At 41.0% G+C, this 22,034-nt stretch overlaps 1 protein-coding gene across 1 annotated transcript in view; it reads right to left on the bottom strand.

Annotated features, from left to right (window-relative positions):
• Window positions 1-22,034, bottom strand: part of ADTRP (androgen dependent TFPI regulating protein) — a 46,106-nt gene that overhangs the window by 11,538 nt on the left and 12,534 nt on the right. The window contains exons 4-5 of the mRNA XM_054017167.1: window positions 8,357-8,472; window positions 2,117-2,268 (exon numbers count right to left, since the gene is read on the bottom strand). Of these exons, the coding sequence (XP_053873142.1) occupies window positions 2,117-2,268; window positions 8,357-8,472 (268 nt within the window). The remainder of the gene's footprint in view (window positions 1-2,116; window positions 2,269-8,356; window positions 8,473-22,034) is intronic.

Genomic DNA, 22,034 nt, shown 5'->3' with positions numbered 1-22,034 from the left:
CCCTGTACTTGTGTGAAAAATGCCATAGGCTCATAAATTATCACAAGAGGCCATGATTTTATGTCTGCTTTGAGTAATATAAACTATACAGTGTGGGTCAGATCCTCAGCTGGTGTAACTCAGTGGAGTTCTGGTCACTTTAATAGTTCTTCGTTAGTTTACATCAGCTGAGGATCATGCTGTGTGTGTAAAGTACATTTATATATGCTCTCTGAGACACCCACCAGCACCTTCAAAATATGCATAGACTGAACTTGTCCAAAGTTCCAGGTATAGTGAGGGGTTGGACCTGGTGTTCTGGACTGGGTTTATCTCCGACCAACAGATCTTAGTGAAATTAATTTCTCCTTTTTAGCTGATTGTATTTAGTCATCAGTTCCAAACACACTTATTTGAATTTAATTTGATGACTGGTATGTTCCTTTTTCTTCAGTCAGTTATCTTGGGCATCAAATCATTTGTATTCCACTTGTGCTGCTTATATTGATAATCTCCAGTTGTTGTAACTGACTGTTTGGGTTAGGAAATAATGGAGAAACATCCATGAAGTAGTGAAACTTATCCATATGACATGAAAAATAAACCTGTCTTGCACTTGTTTCTCTGAACAGCAAACAATCACAATAGATAAATGAAGCAAAAGGCTGTCTTTGAGAGAGAGCGAAAGCAGGAGCAACTGTTCTGCATGCTACTCCAGAAGAGAATCCCTGGAGAGACCTGGTAATCAATAGTACAGGGTGGCATAGTTCACTGTTTGTATGTCTTTCCGAGGAACAGAGGCATGCTTGTTTACAAACAGATCTCTAGCTACTGTACCTTGCAGTGTTTGCCATACAATTCAGAACAATTTTTATGCCTTATAGCAGAGATACTCTGGCCTTTGATCACAGATTTGGGGCCAAATTCTTTGCTCAGTTACAACTCTGCAGTCCCTCTTAAATCAATGGAAATGTACAGTTGTGTATGAATGCAGGAACTGGCCCTTCATCTTTTTTGTGTCTCGGCCTCTGTATGGCTACCTGCACCAGTCCTCACTTGGGGAGACTTAAAGCAGGAAAAGGCTACGGCCAAGTTTTCAAACCTGGGTGCCTATAGCAGTCATCCTATTTGCAAAGGTTTGGAACACCTGCAGCTCCTCACTGGGATCCAGAGTTACTCAGCACCTGTCAAATTCAGTCCATTTCTATGTAGGTGGATGTTGAGAGCCTAATTTTAGACATTCTGGTTTAAAACTTTTGGCCTGAAATTTTCATGAGTCTTCACAAATTTGGTCAAGGATAAAATATTTCCAGTGAAAAGATCCCCCCCTTCCTCTCAAAACTTGCAAAATTCCACCTTGAAAGAAATCACAAGTTTTCACACATTTGTTCTGAGTAAAATATCTACATTTCCCCCCCCCAAAAAACCTTTTCACCTCAGAAACTATTTTTGGGGTATGGGGGAAGGAGATGCAAAACCAGAGTGGAAAAAAAAAAAAACGGCTTTTTTTTTTTTCATTCACTGCATAACATAACTACCTAAAATAATATTTTGTCTGTTAGGTGGGTTTTTAAAGGGGATGTTATTTTTTTAAATAAATATCTTGGCTCATGCCACCAACTCGTGGTTGCAGAAGCAGAAAGGAGATATTGAATGGTTGGTTAAAGACCACAAACATGCCATTTATCATTTTCCCTTGACAGAAGCTCTGATACTTGCACTCAGGTCCATCAATGTCAGTTTTCTTTCATCTGTAAACCCTCCCTAAAGAGCAGCAGTCCATAGTTCAATAAATTCTACACATGGGTACAAAAAGTTTAGGCCAGGGGAATTTTGATTCTGTGCATCATGGTGTGAGAAGGAATCAGATTCCAATTATTGTGCTGGCAAAAGGCCCTTCTCCAGTTACATTAGGGAAAATTGATGTATCACCCATTTGGGGGGGGGGGGGGGGCGGGGGATGGTTATTACTTAAAAAAACTGGGAAGCTTTATTGGAGACCCAGCACTTGCTTTGTGCCTGACTCCCCTTTAGACAGGCACACAAAGCACCGCTCCATTATTTGGTCAGCTGCCACTCTCAAAGCACATTTCAATTTTTCATTTGACTACATGTGAAAAACAAAAAGTGAACTGACCCCAAATCATACGGTTGAGAAACTCTCCAATGTTGTAGATCCAGACAATGAGGACAGTGCTACTGCAGAAAAAGGCCGCTAGACCCACTGGGCTGAAAAAGGTGAAGAGAGGATATACCCACTCTCCGGTTACAGAGTAAATCCACAGGACCCTAGACAAGGAGAGAGATGATTTTTGGTTAGGACCATTCAGTTAGAAGAAGAATTTAAAGATTTCCCATCCAGGAAGGAATATGTTATCACAACTATCATGGTAAAGAATAAATAGATCAACTTACATTAAACTACTGATATGCAACATCTCCACTGGGCAGTTAGAAAGCTGGACTCTTTTCTGTGAAGCACACACATCATTCAACATGGATTAGAACACATGCAGTGTTCTACCATGACCAGCCTGGTTTTATGGTGACCCAACTTCAGTGAGTATAATGGTATTTAGGTAACTGAAGTAAGTCTCCTCAGTTGAGAAATATGGATATTTAACTATAATGTACTTAACTATATTGTATAACAGCAAATGAACTTTTAGACACATCTTTTTCCAACTGGTTGCCCTGGCTTTTCAGCACCCACCTAGATCAGAGACATCTGGGGAGAGGAAAATGCTATTGCTCATCTATCTGTCCCTTCAGCAGTGACCAGTCCATCGGGGAGCGGCTGGATGAGGCAGATTCCCTTTGTCCCACAGAGAAGGGGAAGGAAGAGCAACTGTAGGTAGGTAGATAGAGAATGTGGTGGCATTGTCCACCCCTTCCCCTTCCTGGGCTGTTTGTAGGGCTTCATTCCCTTCATTCTGTCCTGCTTTCTCTCCCCTCAAACCCAATCTACAGCTTGCTGTGGCTACCAGTTAACTTGAGCTATTTGCATACTGTGACTCTTATTGGTCAAAAGAGCCTTAAAAGTTAATTTCTTGATTGATAAACTTTTGAACTTCTTTTTATACTTCAACACATCTGTGGATAAGTGTAATTCAAATGGCACCTCACTCATTTGAATTGGATTACAATCTCAAAGGTAGTTCACTGAAAAGACAGGTAACATAAAATTAGGAGATTTGCATTATATAAGGCCAGAAAGATGGGCTGAAGCTACATTTAGCTCCTTTGTGGTAGTGGGGGCACTCACCCTTGTAATATATTCTGACAGTGGAAGAAACTCATGCATTTGGATCACAAAGTCCTGAGTTCTATCCCCAAGAGCTTGTCTATGTGGTAGGGTAACATGCCCCATGGGTAACTTGCAGACTACCGTGTAGCAAGTTAATTGGTCCATGTAAACGCTGCTGGTGTGCACAAAAGGTTCTCTAGTGCACTTTAATTTAGTGACAGGTGAACAAGCCCCACGTCCAATAGGATTTAACTGGCAAGAATGGTATTCATTTTTGTGGCCATGGATCTGTTATAATTCTATTGGGAAGCTAAGCCATCTCTGTTGTCTCCGTAAAGCTGCCCCTTAGACTTTTCCCAGCACTGCCAGTAGGGAGATATTCTGGTGATTTCCCACCTCACCACCACCACCACCCGCACTGCCAGTGTTTTCATGGGAGAGAGTGTCACTCTGTGAGAAAACACTAGCCTGCCACTTGGCTGTGTGAGTCATGTCTCAGGATATGTGTGTCACATAGACACCCCACCAGAATTAAGATATGTCGCAAACCTGAGAAACAGGTAAATGCTAGAGAAAACAGCTGAAGTGTCCTTAAAGCAGGAAAACAGTTCAACAGTAATTAGAGAAGGCTCTGGTGGGACATAAAAGAAGAGGTGTGTGAAGAAAGATTTGTTAGCCCTCAGTAAGAAGGTTGATGGGAGAAACTGGTGTTGCTGGTAATAGAGTTTTATTGGGCTGAGCTTGGAAACATTAAGAGTAGAAACTAGTTTTATAGATCCATCATAGGTCCTCTGATCAGAGGAAACAACTGTGGTGTGAAATGACTGAGGAAATAAAAAAGCCTATAAAAAGGCCTCAATAACAATAACAATAACAGGAAATATTAGCTACAAGACACTAATTGAAGTCTCAGTGGGAAAAACGATGGAGTTGGCTTTTTTATTATTATGTAGAGCCTATATGTATTTTTTTCAATATGATACACATATCTCAGCCAATTACAAAGGCAGTGATCCTAGTCTTACCTCCTTACTACCGTAGGAGATTAGATTGTGCAGATCAAATTTTTCAAACTTGGGTGCCTTTGGACAGGCACCTAAATCGATTTTTTTTATTAACTTAAATAAGTGGCCTGATTTTCAGAGACACCAAGCACCATCATCTCTCACTTGAGTTGATGGAAGTTGTGAGTAATCTGGCAGGCTGTTCTGGTGCATAAATACGTATTTGGTTGCCTGTCTTTAGGTAGCTAAGTTTGAAAATTTGGGCTACTGTGAGCAGAAACAATGGACGGAGAGAACCAAATTTTTAGCAGACATCTAAAAATGCACTATCAAACTTTGCACCCATTGTACAATTGCACATTTTGTATGTGTGATTATCAGTTCAACTCCCATACAACAGTCAGATGCCTATTATTTTGAAAATTTAGGTATCAATTTAGAAATGGAATAAAAAGTAGTTTTGTGATAAATAGAATAGAGTAGGAAGTGACAACAAAGAATTCACGGTAATCTTGAAGTAATGTTTGCATTTCTGAGCAATTATAGGAAGGGTACAACTTAGCTGATGGTACAGGGGTAGCAAGTGTACCAAAACACTATAGGATTTGGGGGCAGCATGTATAAATCAGTAAGACTTGATGTATCATAATAACCTAAAAGGAAGAAGACTTAGGGTTTCTCCTGTCCTCTCATTACATGTGCCTAATTTCCCCTAATCTTAATGGGACCTATACTCTCATTGAAGGAAGAAAACTAGTCCCTGAGGTGGTATTCAAGGAGATATATAAGATCAGGAAAGGCAAAGAACATATTGGTGCAAATTAGGTATTTGAGATCGTGTTATTTCAAAATGAGAAGGCCATGAACTGAAGATGAGCACAGGTATCTCGCATATAATATAATTGAAATGTTTTAATTCATCATCAAGATGGAGTGGATGCATTACTGGAAAGTGATGGAGTAGAGCCCCTCCATTTATTTACTTATTTTATTTAGTTATGGCTTAAGTTGCAGTATGCACTATATGATTATTTATATTTCCTGAGCTTAGAAAGGTGGTATGATCTCCTCCGCTTTATGGCCCAAGGTACATTTTCTGATGATTGGTGCCTATATTACTGTCCTCTTTGCTGTTACATTGATTTTTAGAATTGAAATGGAAAAGGGCAGGCTGTTTTTAAGGTCTAAAATTGGATAACATAAGAGTTCAGAGATACAAGCTTTGGCATTCCAAGACAGGGAAGAAGATTACAGGCCAGGTTTTTGAGACTTTTAATTGATTTCAGGAGGACTACTTGTAGAGTAACGTCTTACTCAGCATGAGAAGGAGTATCAAAATCTGTCACTACAGGAATTCACTAACATGTCTGCCAGGTTTCTCACCAGACCTGGCAGCCTCCCATGGTTGGAAACCACCCCCCACTTCTGAGTACAGCAAAAATAAATTTCTGTAATAAAACCCCATGTGGAAGCAGGACCTTGAAGAAAGGCACATGCAGTGGGAAGCCATTCTGGCTGCCCTGCTTGACTCTTCCCTTGCTAATCCAGCACCTCACATGGCAAATGGGCCACCCGAATCCATAAATATGGAGGAAAGGGGAGTAGTAAAGATGCTACTTATGGAGCATAAGGCCACATGATTGGACTATTGATGGTTCTGCCACATCAGTGAAGGCAGCAACAGCGAAGTGTTGACACCTATAGGCTGGATGCAGAGATTTAAAATGTAAAGTGATGTTTTAGTATAAAGACTTTGGGGCTGAATGCTCAAAAGGAATTAAGCTCCTAACTTCTGTTTAGACCCCTAATTTCCATTGATTTCAATGGAAATTAGGAACCTAACTCCAGTTGATCATTCAGCTCATTTTGTTGCTGGGAACCAAGGTGAAGAGTGAAAGGTTCTGTGCTATCTCCAGGAGACAGAAAGCACCAGTATGGAGATTGGCATGAATGTGCATGTAACAGCAGGAAACTGGAATACAACGGGCAGGACCCTACAGAAGATGACACAAGGGACAAGTAACAGATAGCCATCTGCTTGGGGGCCCAATAGCCAGGATACCGAGTACTGTGATCTGTGCTTACTTTGTGCCAGGGCTTGCCAGGGCTGAGCCCCGGCACCTCTAGGCTTGGCAGTTCATAGCCCCAGTACCTCTGGGCTTGTTGTGTCAGTTATGAAAGTAAAAAAAAAAAAAAAAAATTGCTTGAGTCCTGGTACCTCTTTCATTACAAATGAAGCGCTGACTGTGATGTATTAGAAGCTGAAGACTGCATCAGCTCAAAGGAGACTTCGGGAGAAACCACTAGTGCAGGATGTGACTAGAACTCGGTTTGGCCATGGTTGGCCTGGTTGTGATTGCTGATTATCTAGGATACTGAGTCTTCCTTCAGTGGGCACTCCCAGAGTGGAAAAGCACTCTCCTTCTTTTCAGTGTGCAACATCTGAGACCGTGACTTCCACTTACTGGAGCATACATGGGGTTAGAGCCATGTTCTCACATCAGACGATACTTGCTGTGGGGTTTGGCAAGTTGATGTTTTTGTGATCAAAGCATACCCCCACCAAGAAGTCTGGATAGTACTGGCTTAAAACAATTGGGTTTGGGTGATAGATCTCTGTGCTGCCTCTAGCTGAAACCTGGCAGCTCCATGTCAGATTCTTTTGTTGTTACAAAACAAAAAAGTGATTTCTTCTCTGGTTTATTTAGGTCATTGTGGTAAGGGTGGCTGCTGTTGAGGTGAAGTTGTGTGGGCTAGAGGGCTCTGCAGGAAATGAAAATGCTAAAAGCTTGCATCTCATGGTGTTATTCCTGTCCCAGGGAGGTGGGACAAGTTCACAGAAGCACAGTTTAATCATGAAGACAGTAAAAGTCACAGAGCCTCAGAAGAGAACAAAATATGGCTCAACTCTAAGTAATGCAGCAAAATGGTACATAGGAAAGGAATTTGGGATGCAATGATCGTAATCTCATTAAGGTTAAGATTAGATAAGGATAAACCGTTCCTAATACATGGTCATATAATGTAGTAGCAAAGTTCAATATTTCCAAGCACTATAGAGGGATCTGAAATCATAAGTGCATTTTGTCTGTACAGTTTACATTATAATCTGGGTTTTCTTTTAGTGGGATTGAGGCAAATAATTTAATGACAAAAGCAAGTTCATTCAAACTAATGTGTTCACTGCCATAGGTAAGAACTAGCAGAAACAAAGAATTCCCCAAGTGCTTCCTCTTTTTCCAAAAGATGCCTCACCTGCACGAGAAACAAGCTTATTCTCCACTTTGTCCTATCACCCTCTTCTGAATCGTCCACTCCAGAGGCCAGATGCTTGGATCCGGCCCTTCTGCATCCAGCACAGCTCAGGAAGTTATTTTTATTACCCCACCAGCAGTAAATCCTGAAGCCACGAGGTGCCAGTGCGAGACTGAGGTTTAAGTTAGAGCAGCTTCAAAGCTGTTCTAAATTTTGGTAGCTGCCCATAGTCCCAAGGAGCTGTTTCAGCAGCCAGGGTTCTCACTGGCCATGCCCCCTTTTCCCTGGGCATACCCCTATGCTGGTGGGGAGAGAGGCCAGGGAGAGGGTGGTATAATTCTGGCTCTAACTCACCTGAGGTTTCCCAGCTTGGTACCAAAAACACCGCCCCCCCATACATACACACACACACACACAACCACACATACCACACTCCTTTGGGATTTAGTGGGTTGCAGCAGGGAAGCATGGGTGAAAACAAAAATGAAAAGACTGCTGTAGTGGAAACATCCCAAGCCACCCCATGGTTTGTTACAATTCAACACAACTTGTCTTTCAAGAGAGGCTCTGGAGTAGCAGGTCATGTTCTGGATGGCTTCAGGTGCATTGGTGTTTTTGAAGAGGCCTGCTGAACATGTGGCTGGAAACAGTCCTCTTGGCCTCTTGTTTTCAGGGAATATCATGTGATTCTTAAAACAAAAAAATAGATCCCCCCAATGGCTTTTCCATAAAACCAACCATAATGTGATTATTCCCATTTAAACATTTTCTTCATAGGAGAATAGAATCCTCTAAATACAGAGTTTTGCCTCTTTTTCTGGCGTAGGCCAATTTGAGAAAATCCAAGGGGGTTATAATACATAATTCTTACCAGCTGAGATAGGCAACAGAAACAAATCCTAATAGGATCAGTCCTTTCTTCTTTGGTGGATAACGGTGAGGGGTAGCGAAGATCTCCAGCAGAGCAAGTGGCAATACAATAGTGTGCTGGGAAGAAAAGGGGATATGTCAGAGAGTGGCAATAATGTGTTGTGGTAACCGAATTAACCAAAACGCTTGTGGCAATGTGTACATAAATGCAAACCAATTATTGGTTAACAGCACAGAATGCCACAGAAAAGCATGCCACTTTACCAGTGAGTAAATTCCCATGATACAGCAAGCACTGAAAGTTTCTTGTTACCCAGTAAAAAGTATGATAATTAGGTGCTACTATAGAACACTGTGCAGCTGTGCATTGTAATCTCTAATGGACAGTGCAGAGATTTACTGCATTATCAAATGTACAAGGACAGTTGGAGTGAACCCCATGTATACAGTAGTACAAAGATTTTGTGAAATCTATCATTGTTTACTTTGAGATGGAAAGGAAAAACCCCTTGGCATTTTCTGAAAGACTTTCCATGCTTAATTTAAGCCCAGAGGTGATTTTTTTTCCCTTTAGGTAAATTTGGTGAAAATATCTCTAGCCATTTCTGAGTCATTGGAGAGTGGGGAAAAATACCTTAAACTTACCTTTAAATAAAAACCGATTTGGGGAAAATGTTATGGGATGAAAGGTGAAGTATTGTTATGATTAGAAAGCTACAAAAAGAAAAAAATGTTAAGAATAGAAGTAAAGAATCAATTTCCAATACTGCAAACAGTGTCCTAAAGTTCCATTCCCAGACTGGTGATTTATCAGTGATCTGGAAAATGGAGTGGATGTTGAGGTGACAACATTTGGAGAGTACACAAAATGTAGTTAGGTTAATAATTATTAGAAAAGACTGAGGATTTTCACAGAGACCTAACAAAGCTAGGTGAGTGGGCAGCATGAGGGCAGGTGAAATTCAGAACTGACAAATGCAAATTTATGCAAATTGGAAGGGATCTTTGAACTACTTGTGCACCTTGCTGTGTTTGTTCTAAGGCCCTTTCAGATCATAAATACCCCCTCAGATCTACTTGTGGATCTCCATTTGTCTGTACAGAAAGGAAGTTTGTGAGTGGCACTGTCTCCACAACCAGGTCCTGTGTATAGGATGGAGTTGGGGCAGACTGGGGAAGGGGTGGTTGGGCTGAGGGCAGAGTTTTGGAGGAGACATATTAAGAAATAAGCCAGAGAAGCTGATACAACCCCAAATTGCATTAACTGTTTTTGTGAGTTACCATGGGGAGCTGCTGGAAGCAGATTGCAAATCCTTCGGGAGCATGCTCAAGGGAGTTGGGGGGGTGCAGTGGGCTAGAATTTGTGCAGGGGTACAGGGTCTCCACTTGGATGTCACTGGCCTCTCACAAAGGGTCTTGAGCAGGGTCGACCTGGGAGGGGGGGATGCAAGTTGCCCCAGGCCCGCAGGGCCCCCATGAGAATATAGTATTCTATAGTATTGCAACTTTTTTTTTATGGAAGGGCCCCCCAAAATTGCTTTGCCCCAGGCCCCCTGAGTCCTCTGGGCGGCCCTGGTCTTGAGGTCCTCCAGGTTTTGAGGCATTTTTTCCCCTCCCCTCATTCAGGGTCAACTTGGGTCAGTCTCAGGGAAGAATTTCTTGTGGGGATTTCCACATAGAAAGTCTGCTTCTCTGGTTTTCAACATGAAAGGAGATGCTCCGGCTCTAAATTAACTGTAACTACTCAGGAAAAAGCCCTGAGTGTTACTGTCAACAGCTCAGTGAAAACTGTTGTTCAATACACACAGCAGGCAACCACAGCAAGATCTGCTCAATTGGGCTCCTAATAACTAAGCCAATAGGTTTTACAGATAGAATGTGTGGAAAAACTGCAGCAGCAAACACAATACATGAATTTTTCTGTCATATACTATGTTGCATTTAAGGTCTGACCAAAGTCAATTGAAGTCATGGGGAATCTTTACATTCACATCAGTGGATTTTGGATCAGGCCCATACACAGGACATGAAGGCGTGGTATGATATGTAAGTTTTATTCGCAGATGTTTTGGAGAGAGAGATACATTCTACCTCTAAAAGAGTGACACATTATGGCTGCATGCTGCAAGAGAGCACTTAGTAGAAAAGTGGTTTTTGGCATCCCTCTCACACACCCCTGGCACGCAAGGCCTCAGAAGCCATTATTCAGCCCCGCGTGTCTTGTTTCAATATCCTTCAGTTTCAGTTATTGTATTCTACAAGCTAGAGATAACAAAGGTTTATTTGATTGTTCTAGTTCATCTCCCTGACAGTGCTGCTGAGACGTCTCTGTTTTGTGTCTCTAGGACACGCTAGAGTCCTACGACACCCCCCCCCCCCCCCCCCCCCCGTCAATAGCAGAGGTCCAGCTGTATAAGTTCAAGTGATTCTTGGATACATTTAAGTAGAAAAAGATCTTCAGTTTGTATAAATTAATTTCCTCACAGTCCCTATAATTATGTCTTTTACTCAGAAATGTGCTAGGTATGTGCGGCTGCTCCTAAGTGTTTATTCTATATTTGATTTTGATGTCATCATCTGCTTTATTTTCCCACTATTGTATTCCCTGATGTGGCTAATTAGCCTAGAAAGCAGCAGACTGTCACCCAAATGCTGCATTAAGTATGGAATAAGTTCACATGTCTCAGTTACCTGGTTCAGGGACTCTTAGCTGTGCTACAGCATTAGAGTTACAGCTCTTATTTGAATTTGTCACTGTCATGGAACCCTGTGTTAGCCAATGGGTAGGTACTAGGTCAATAGTTTGTCTCAAAACAAAATATTGCCCAGAGAGGAAGGCAATGATGGTAAACTATTATTTATTCCTTATTACTCTGTTTCAGGTCTTCACTTCACTTCATGCTTGTTCTTTGCAGGCAAAATGACCATATGCCCCAATTTTTCACATAACACCCAGTGTCCCAGGAAATTCCTTTGGGGGCACACAATGTCCTAGCTTTCCATTTCATCAGGGGAAACATTTGTTTTTTCAATAACAACAAATTATTTGTTCAAGCCATATTGCTGCACCAAGGAAAATGTATTCTGTGTTTATTAGGCCTAGCCATTCAGTGGGAAAAGCAGTGTTTGAAGTCAAGAGCAAATCCATTGAATGTACAGCAGATACTTATCAAAGCCGGTTTTGTTTGTTTGGTGCTATTTTGCTCAGAATGAAAGTTAACAGTTGTTGAGGGGCTCATGATAAACTCATGCAGATCTCCAAGATATGGAGGGGGGAAAAATCCTTTATTCTGAAAAACATGTTGAGTCAGAAGCTGGCAGCAGTGACACCAACACGTGTTTTATTAAAAAGTATACTGTGTTCTGTGTGAACAATTCACGACCCTAAAAACACTTTGCCACAAAAGACTTCGTTTTTTTTATTTTGAAAACAGGATCACCTTAATCATAGGCAGATAAAGAGAGATCCTTGTGTTTGTTATAGGAATGCTCTCTAGTGAAACTTGTTAGTGTACAAATGGCTTCTTCTTTTATATTGGCTTCTCACTCTGGGTGAGTGGATGGTGTATGTACATTTTCATTTTCTAGTCTTTCTCATTCCTGAACTTGAATGCACACTGCACATGTCCTTGTCATACTGAACATGTGTGCACATCCCTATGATACACATGAAATGCAACAAAATAATTCTAAATGGAAAAAAAAAAAAAAAAAAAAAAAAAAACAGAGAGACAGAGCCTTTCATCACCATACTGGTATCATAGAGCATGCTGGGGTTTTCACACATTTTATGAACCCTATCTACAGTTTGTTTTCTCCTTTAGTAGTAATTTACAATGGAATTCATATGGAATAATGGAATACATTCACAAGAGTAAATGGGTTCACTGTGATTCATGTTTATACAGCAAATACCAAAGGAATGCATGATTGGCCACCTCTTGCAAAGTGTGCCCTTGCCAATGACATTCAATTAGCTTTCCAAATGAATTCCCTTGGATGGTTGATAAAATGCTGACTTTAGTGATGAACATTAGTGATGGCCCATATACCATGGTTGCTAATACTAGTTGTAAGGTCTTTAAAGGCTTTTCATTTTCACAGGGAAAAAGTATGCTTTCATTCTAGCTATTTTTAATATTAGTCTTTAGTCACCAAACACCACGATTCATTAAAGACAATTATAAACCCAATTTTAACCAAACTGTGTTGTTAATCTGACAGTTATTTAAATCAGTGCAATCTTTGTTTCGAATCAAACTTAAAAATATATACTGTTATGCTTCTTGATTTAAAAGGAAATGTAATAATTAGGCTTGGATTAACACAAATCAGAATGTTGGCAAAAATGGGTTGAAGCAATGACTCATTCTGTATTTCAATTAACAATTTCTCAGTTTTACTTGCAAACAGGGAAACTGACAAAAATAATTATCACAGAGGGAGAGAATTATTTCATTCTGAGGTTAAAAAAGCCAAAATCACGGTCTAAAACAATAGTGGTGTGTTCTAATCTCTCTGTCAATTATCTGAATGAATGAATGAGCTTATTCATCCGTTTTCAGGAAACTTTTTTTGTTTTGTTTTAATTTAATTTAATGTATATTTTAATTAATACCTCTGTGTATTGAGAAAAGTTTGTTTACCTCTTCAGCTAGGATGGCAACATTTTAAGTGGGAAAACTAATGCTTTTGCATTTTTTGCAGACTGGCGAATGGAAAAATAAAAGCTCTAGCATTCATGAAGCTCTCTCAGCTGTTTTGTCAGATGGTCGGTGTTTGGAAATACAGCTCAGGTTATAAAGACGATAAAATATTATGTTCTCCAAAATCTTTTAACAGTTATTTATTATTATTATTATTATTATTTATTAATGCCGGGAAACTTTCTCTTGAGTATGACTCAAACTTCATCTGAAATATTGGCATACTGACTGGTCTCCAGAACATAATGTGGCATTTTCACATTCTGTTAAAACAAGAAATGATGATTTTGTCTTTTCCCCTCTGTATTCTTTGTCGCTCCCTGGATGCATTTATTATGCATGAACTGAACAAGGGCAAATCATCCCTTTTGCACAAAGAATTAAGAACTTGCAGTGCATCTACTTTCTAAATATATTATGTAATTTCAAATATTTTGTATCTAATATTTCCTTCTTCTTCTTTTATTATTATTATTATTATTATTATTATTAGTTAGTTTTTGTTTTTGAAAATACCGGTTTATGGAGCCAACTAAATGGTGGTGGATGGAAACTCAGGCCTCAGTCCAACAAACTACTTAAGCGTGTGCTCAAGCACATGAGCAGCCCAATTGAAATCACTGGGATTACACATATATTCAACATTAAGCATGTGTTTTGTTATCCTGCTTGATCAGTGCCCCAGCAAAGAGTGGAATAGCTGTCTATGGATATTTGTTTTCCAAAGTGAATTTCCATTTAATCATATTTACTCATCCTGTATGTTTGTTTTCCATGAATATTGGAGAACTGAGTATGGCTGCACTATGGAGACTATATCGGCATAGCTAGGTTGCTATAGCTATGCCAGTTTACCCCCAAAATGGAGACACAGTTTCTGCTGACAGAAGGGGTTTTTCCGTCAGTGTAGAAACCAGACATGCTAAACCTGCGAAAAAAACACAGAAATTCAGCTATTAATTTTGGCTGACTTGGCTTGTAAGTTGCTTGTTGGCTAGTTTTTGTCTTGTAGCTTCTTGCTTGTTTGGCTTGTTGCTTGTTGTAGTTTGTTGCCTCTTTTTTTTGATTGGCTCCCAGCAAGCAGGAGGTGGGATGCAAACAGGAGTAAGGGGAGGAGAGAGTCAGGGGTGCACAGTGGGCCCACCACAGACCCAGACTGCACGCCGGGGGGATCTAGTCACGTAGTGTGCTGGGGTTCTTAGGGATGGCCTTGTTTTGAAATGGGATTAGTTTGATATATGGCTTATTGTGAAAGTCAGGGTGCTTATTTACTGTGTGAAAGTTGGCAACTGTGGTAGGAACACCACTTCTCCTAGCAACAGTAGAAATGTTGATAAAAGCATTCTTCCATTCACATAGCTGTGTCTACACTGGGGGTTATGTTTGCATCGCTATGTCAATTAGTCAAGTATCAGGGGGTAGCCGTGTTAGTCTGTATCTACAAAAACAACAAGGAGTCTGGTGGCACCTTAAAGACTAACAGATTTATTTGGGCATAAGCTTTCGTGAGTAAAAACCTCACTTCTTCGGATGCATCCGAAGAAGTGAGGTTTTTACTCACGAAAGCTTATGCCCAAATAAATCTGTTAGTCTTTAAGGTGCCACCAGACTCCTTGTTGTTTATGTCAATTAGAGGTGTGGTTTTTCATACCTAACTTTTAAGTGTAAACCAAGCCTTAGGGTGGGATTTTCAAAAGCACTTAGTATTGGCCTAACTTGACTTCGATGGGAGTAGAGTTAGGCCAATGGTAAGTGTTTTTTGAAAATCCCTCCCTGATTTCTCTTCTTTCCAATCAAATCCTAGGAACAGATTGTCTGCTTAACAGCTCTGTATCACTTGTAGATACTTACATTTGTGTCTTCTTCATCAGTAATGTTACTGAAAACAAAGGGTGAACCTCAATTTCAATGTTGCATTGGGGGGACACAGGATAGTTGCCCAAAGGCTAATATTCCTAGGCCAAATTCTGAGGTCTTTACCTAGTTTTTACTCAATCCATACTCAGGCAAAGTCCCAAGGTCTGAAGGATTTTACCAGTGTATGTGTGGCTTTCAGAAAGAGGTTTACCTCTTAATATCCTTGCGTGATGGTACCAAACAGTCCCCCAGTCACCACCATTGTTGTGTAGTTTTACTATTCCCAGTGCTTTTCCCCCATCACTGCTCTCTTTCTCTCTTCTTGGCCCCTTGGTGGCACAAGCTTCCTCATTTGATTTACTCTGCTATGGTTTTGTCTTCCCTCAAATTTCACTCTTGCTGTTCTGCTCTGTAATCTGTCCTTACTTTCCATTCTCTTCTTTTATTAGTATGAAACTGCACAGATCATTTTATTATTTTATATTTTTTAAATAGTAAAATGCCTTGGTTAAAAGGCTTTGTTAAACAGATTTTCTCTCAGAATTATTAATATTAATATTAGGGCTGTCGATTAATCGCAGTTAACTCATGCGATTAAAAAAAAAGAATCGTGATTAATTGCAGTTTCAATCGCACTGTTAAACAATAGAATACCAATTGAAATGTATTCAATATTGCTCGTTTACTCTTATCAGCTGTCAAATTTAATCAAACCTTTAATATGCCAGAAAACAAACTTATTTCTTCCTTTCCAGGTCGAATGGTGCTCACCATGAAAATGTGGAGGGGGCTATGTGAGTCCCACATTTTCAGAAACGCATGCGTCTAATTTGCTTGCACAGTTACCATGAATGCATGCATCTTCGCAGTTGTTGTACATGCAAATGTCACATTAGATGTTTGAGTGAATTTGTAGCAATAGTGCACACAGTTTTGTACATGTGCCTTTCTTTGAAAATGTGGACCTTATTGAGTATTTGCATGCTTATTATGATACAGTGTGAGTGCGTTCTGGTGCCAAAATTGTAATAATATTTTGCTCTGAAACTAAATACACAAGTAAGTGGGTAAAGTTCATATTGCAGTTTGAAGCTGACATGAGACTGAAATGATACAATCTTCCAACGTGGAATTTTGTCTCCAGCTGTCCAGCCAGGGGGATGGGTTAGGGAGCTAGCACTTGTGCATTCTCAAATAACAGAAGTCAAGGAGGATTCAATGCCTTAACATTCATCAATGAAATAAACACTTTCTCTCTGAGTAAATGGGGTTATGTCAACATCAATGGAAACATCTGAAAACTACCTACACACTGGGGAAAACCAAGCATCTTAGCAGCCAAGGTTGTGTGGCAGTTAGTTTAATGCACCATAACCCTCACACTAACATTCTTCTTTTCTGCTAACAAATGAATATAAGGGGGAGCCTATAAATGTCAATAGCTGCCGGAGGGTTTAAAACCAGGATAGTTGGAAATGCAAGCAAATGGAAATGTTTATCTCTTTGCCTATTTAAAAGAGCTATTAATTGTGTAATGCAAGTGCAGGAAAAATCACAAGATGGTCAGAGATGTGGCTGAAAATGCCCAGGTGTATATCCTATGAGTTAATATATTCTTTTGAAAAATAGCAGTCCTGGATGGAGTGCACTGAACTAAGATCCTGACTACACACAGACTTTGCACCAGTTTTATAACTGTTGGGTAGGGGTGTGATATTTTACTTTTAAAGTTATACCAGTACAACACCTAGTGTGGATATCATTTGTGTAAAGGTGCCTTATACCAGAATTGCAGAGTTCTCCTTCCCATATAGGCATAAGCTATCCCAGTATAAATCACCCTTATGCTAGAATAACTGCATCCACACTAGGGTGGGGTTGTACTGCTTTCACTATGCCAGTATAGTTAAAGCAAGAGGTATAACTTTTGTCTGAAAACAAGTCCTTAGATGAGGAGAAACATGGGAAGCCTGACGGGTATTATGAATCCTTCTTGCTATCTATATTCGTAATGCTGTCAAAGCAATAATGGCTCACTTAAGTGAGGCCTCTTGTGCTCCTGTGTTCTTCTCCCTTGCTTTCTGCATTACCCTCAGTATGCCCAAATACTCCTCAGCTGTCACTCATTGAGGCAGTTTGATCTGATGGATAGAACACTCAGAGACATGGTTCGATTGCTAATTCTACCATTAATGTGCTGTGTGACCATGGGCAGGTCACTTCTCCACTGGGCCTCTACTCTCTCCCACCACCCCTTTGTCTTAACTGATTATAAGCTCTTCAGGGCATAGACTGCCTCTTACTGTGCGTCTGTAAAATGCCAAGCACAATGGCGTCCTGATCTTTGTCGAGGTTTGTAAGAGTTACCATAATACAAAAAATACGAATAATTTAGGCAAGTATAATATTAAACCAAAACTTGCCTATAGTCTAAGAAAGTAACATACGGAATCAAACGGAAAAGGATAATGTTTTGCAGACCAAAAGAAAAAAAAACTATTTTATAATGAAGAAAAACATACGCTTATGGTTGTTGAGAACACAACTGAATGAATAGTTGCATGTTTTCTTTCTTGTGCTACAAACTAATGACCCACAATTCTCCTTTTTGTTTTACTGTCAATCCTGTCAACCCCTTAAAAATCCAGTGTTCTTCTCAACTGCCATTAAAATGAATAATATATTCACGTGATTCAATTCAAACTGTACGTGTCAGGTAGTGGCTTTTTGGGGAGCATCCAGATACAGCTTAAAAACAGAACATCAGGAACAAAATAAACAATTTCAATGAGAGAATGGACCAAAATGGGTTTTATCTCAGTCACCCTCCACCTAAAACCTTTGGTTCAGATAAAATAATAGTACTTAGGACGTAGGTAGTGGTTTTTCATCCATAGATCTCAAAGCTCTTTATAAAGATGGGCAAGCATAATTATCCCCATTTTACAGATGGGAAAACTGAAGCACAGAGGTAAAATGAATTGTATAAGACTCAATATGAGAGTCAAGACTAGAACGCTGATCTCCTGGCTTGTAATGTAGCACCTTCTCCACTGGCTCCACCTCACTGCCTCCCTAAATCCTCATAACAGAATTTGATTTCCAACCACTCTTCCTTTTTCAAAATGAAAATTTTCCACTTGGGTCATTGCAAAACCATGACTAAAACATAATACCCTTGATACATTGCTGGTTGTAACCAGCCATTTGAATATCAGAGCAAAGTCTCAACATTCCCAGTATGCATTGCTCAGATTGCTACAAAAAGGAGAGATACACGTCTTCCCACCTGCTCCTTTTCTCATTTAGTAATTATTCAGCATGAGCTTGTTCCACCCAGAGACTAAATTCACGTGACAAGCAGCAAAAGCCCCCACTTAGACATTCTGTGGCTAGTTATGCAAAGAGAAAACCCCTTGATGTACCAGCATCAGGGAAAAGATACAGGGTTGGTTGGTTGATTGTCACAAGGAAGAGAGAAAGCTTGGTTGCCAACTCAAGAAGCTTTGTGTTCCCAGAGCATTTGTGCATGTTTCTTGAATGACCTAGACAAACTGTTTGCTTACGTAACATGATGCTTCACATAGGGAGATCTCTGGCCCAGATCCACACTGAAACTAAGTCCCAGTTTTACGTGACTAAATCCTGAGGGTCTAGTCCCCCTGTTATAAATACCTAAAAGAGTCATTAGAGCAGGGAGGACTGGACCCTCAGTTTCCCACCTCCCAGGTTGGGGGCCTGCAGTGGCGTAGCCAGCTTCTAAGAGGAGGGGGAGCAAACATAAAAAAGGCCCCCCCTCCGGCTCCTCCTCTGGCCATGCCCCCTTGGCTCCTCCGGCCACACCGTGCCCCCCCCTTGCTCCTCCAGTCGCGGCTGCTGGCCGCACTGCAGGCTGCAACCTCCCCTCCTTCCCCCCACTCCTGCAGCCGCTTTTGGAAAGGCGGGAGAAGCGGCTGCTTCCCCTGCACCCCGCTAGCTACGCTACTGGGTGCCTGAAATACCAGGCAATGGAGTCATGCTCTTTCTCTGTGCTCCAGTGACTCTGTAAGTAGTAATCCACAATGGAAGAGCTTCAACAGGAGAGACTGAGGAAGCCCTACATCAGCATATCCCACAGCTCAGTGATTACAGCCCTCTCCTGAGAGGTGGGAGAGTCCCTCTTCAAATCCTGTCTCCCCCTCTGCCAGAGGGGGAATTGAACCTGCATTTTCCACACCCCAGGTGAGTGCTATAATAACTGGGCTAAAAGTTATAAGGTGAGCGCCTTCTCCTTCTTCTCCAGCCCTTTTGTTTGGAGTAAGGCAAGCGCCAAATGCATTTTTCACAAGAAATGACTTAGGTGCCTAGGCCACTTGACTCCAGGAAAGAGGTTCCTGGTTGTAGATCACAAGCAGAACTAAGTGCCTCTCTGTAGCCTGGATTTAGGCATCTAACTCTGTGAGAGGGGCATGGCTTAGTTTACATTTTTCTTGTTGTCATCTTCCATTGCCGAATCTGTGTTTCCTGTAAGCTGCGTGCTTCAGCAGCCGCGCAAGAGAGATTCATGCGCTGCCCAGCTGATTAGGAGAGCACACACAGCCGGCAGCATGTGTTCAGGTGCCCCTCCCACGTGGATGTGCAGTGGGGGGCGGAGGAGGGTGCTGATGTCAGGGCATCCCCCTGCCCCCAGCCCCTGTACCCCATTTCCACAGAGCAGAGGGGACACAGCCTGGCTCAGGACTCAGGGCTGCAGAGGGGAAGGGTGAGTGACTGAGTGCCTTTCTTAAAGAGACAGTGCACTATTTTTGAGATTTCCCCAACAGCCAGCTCACACAGTCAGTCAGTCTCTCTCTCTCTTTCTCTCTCTCTCTTCTCTCCCCCCCCCCTCACCCCAACCTGCCCATATATCCCATCTCCACAGAGCAGGGGAGGTGAGACAACAGGGCTCAGGACAGAGCAGGAGAGCTTTCAGTGAGAGTCTTAAAGAGACAATGCAGGGTGTCTCTCAGAAACTTTCCCAGCAGCCAGCACACATGCTGTGTGTGTGTGTGTGTGTGTGTCTCACTCTCACACACACACACACACACACACACACACACACACACAGTCTCTGTGACACACGCACACACAGTCTGTCGCACACATAATGTGTCATGCACGCACACACAAACACTATCTCTGTGTCACACACACTCTCTGTGTCACACTCACCTCCCAACACATACTTGTATTATTATTGTTGTTACTTCTTGGTACTTCCTGCAATGCACACATATTCTCTGTAATTTTATTCTTTCAAAGTGTGTTATTGTTTTGACCGGTCATTTCATATGCATTTCATAATTTTTATTTCTCTTACACTTAAATTTAATTCCTCGAATAGTGAGTTCTAAAATGCCTAACTTTTCCTGGCTGGTTTTTCCATCTGGACTTTTAAAAAAAAATATATTATATCTAGGTTTTTTGTTTTTACTGGTGGCCCACATCCATGTATACCTTGGTGCACATGACAAAATTTATTCTGCACGTGGATGGAAAAAATTAGAGGGAACATTGGTTGCCTTGTTTAGGCAGCTCCCTGCCTAGAGTTCTGGCTTTTGTGGATCTCATGCTTAGGCACCTATCTCTTCCCTATTCCTTTGTGGATCTGGGCCTCTGGGACTCTTCTATTGACTTAAAAACACTCAGGCTGTAAATGATATATCCCTTATATATAAATGGTATATCCCAAACACACAGACACCTAACAAAACTAACAGCTTTCCCCCCATTGCCATGATAGGAACTTTTGCTAACCTCAGAGCTGTAAAATATTGCAGAGTTCATGGGGTGGGGAGGGGGGGAAACCCTCATCAAATCTTTTCCCTGACAATTGACATTTAATATGCTGTCCCTTTAAATATCTGGCAGCTCCCCAAATCCCCATGGTATTTACAGTGGACATCTTGGATCAAAAGGAAGAAATGCCGTTGGCTATTTCTGAAGCCTTAAAAGCCTTATTTACATGATGATAGCATTTAGAATGCTCACATAGGCTCTCCCGCTGCCCCATCAGTCCCAATGATCTTTTCAGAGTTCTGAATTCACTTCTGGCAGACATCTTGGATTCTACAATTACTGGAAGGAAACTTCCCCCATGCCCCTCCCACAAGTTGGCAGAACTGCTAGTAGTATTAATCATTTATATAGTACTGTAAGGTGAACATGGCCTATTACATTTCATTACAGGCAGCTGGTTTGCAGTGTCACCGAGAGATTGGTTGATCATTGTGCAGTAGCTGGAATGCTTCCCAAAATACATGTGTTTTCAGGAACTCCTTAAATGAGGAGCGGGAGGAAGCTTGTCATAGATGAATTAGCAGATGACATTTATTGCAGACTCAGCAACTAGAGTCAGTGCAGATCTGCCTTGACAAAGTGAAAACATGGTTCTATCTTGTAATGTAGGTGTAATGTAATGTAAATGTGCCCCTGAATGTGGCATGATTTGGGAACGTAAGTTAAATTGCAGTTCTATTCCATCTACACTTACAGGATGGGATCATTTTAAAACTGAGTCTGGGATGCTGTAAACTGATTTCCCAGCATGCTATTTGCAGAGGGTGATGCAAGTCATCCCATTTGGTTATGCAGATTTGAGTTACGCAGATCATCCCAAAATCATGTCAATAAAAAATTGATACCACATCAAATTGTCAGGTATTCTGTATATGCTGAACGTTTACAGAAGGAGGGAAATATAGATATCTTGGAGAGCTTGAAAACATTTCACTCTTACTATTTTTTGTACCCCTCCAATTGTAAAGTTAGGATCTCTTAGTACTGTTTGTCCATCTATACAGGCCTGGGAAGGAGAGAGAAATTATAACAATACATTTTAGAGACTTCTGCAAATAGTTTTTCCATCTGTAATAATGTCACACTTGGAAGCCCCAGCCTCTCTCAATCTGCCGAGGTCATTACAAAAAGTTGCCGTATTAGGAAGGGCAAATTCCCAGCTATGCACTGAGATTTAAAAATAAATAAATCTAAAATCTAGCACTGAACTAGATACTAAGATAGCCCTATTGCTGGTCCAGAATCCTGAACCTGAGACCAATGTAATTTTGAGAAGAAAAGGAATAATTTTCTGTGACT

Source organism: Malaclemys terrapin, chromosome 2, assembly GCF_027887155.1.
Source record: "Malaclemys terrapin pileata isolate rMalTer1 chromosome 2, rMalTer1.hap1, whole genome shotgun sequence".
Classification (NCBI taxonomy): domain Eukaryota; kingdom Metazoa; phylum Chordata; order Testudines; family Emydidae; genus Malaclemys; species Malaclemys terrapin.
This window is presented reverse-complemented; position numbering and strand designations above follow the sequence as displayed.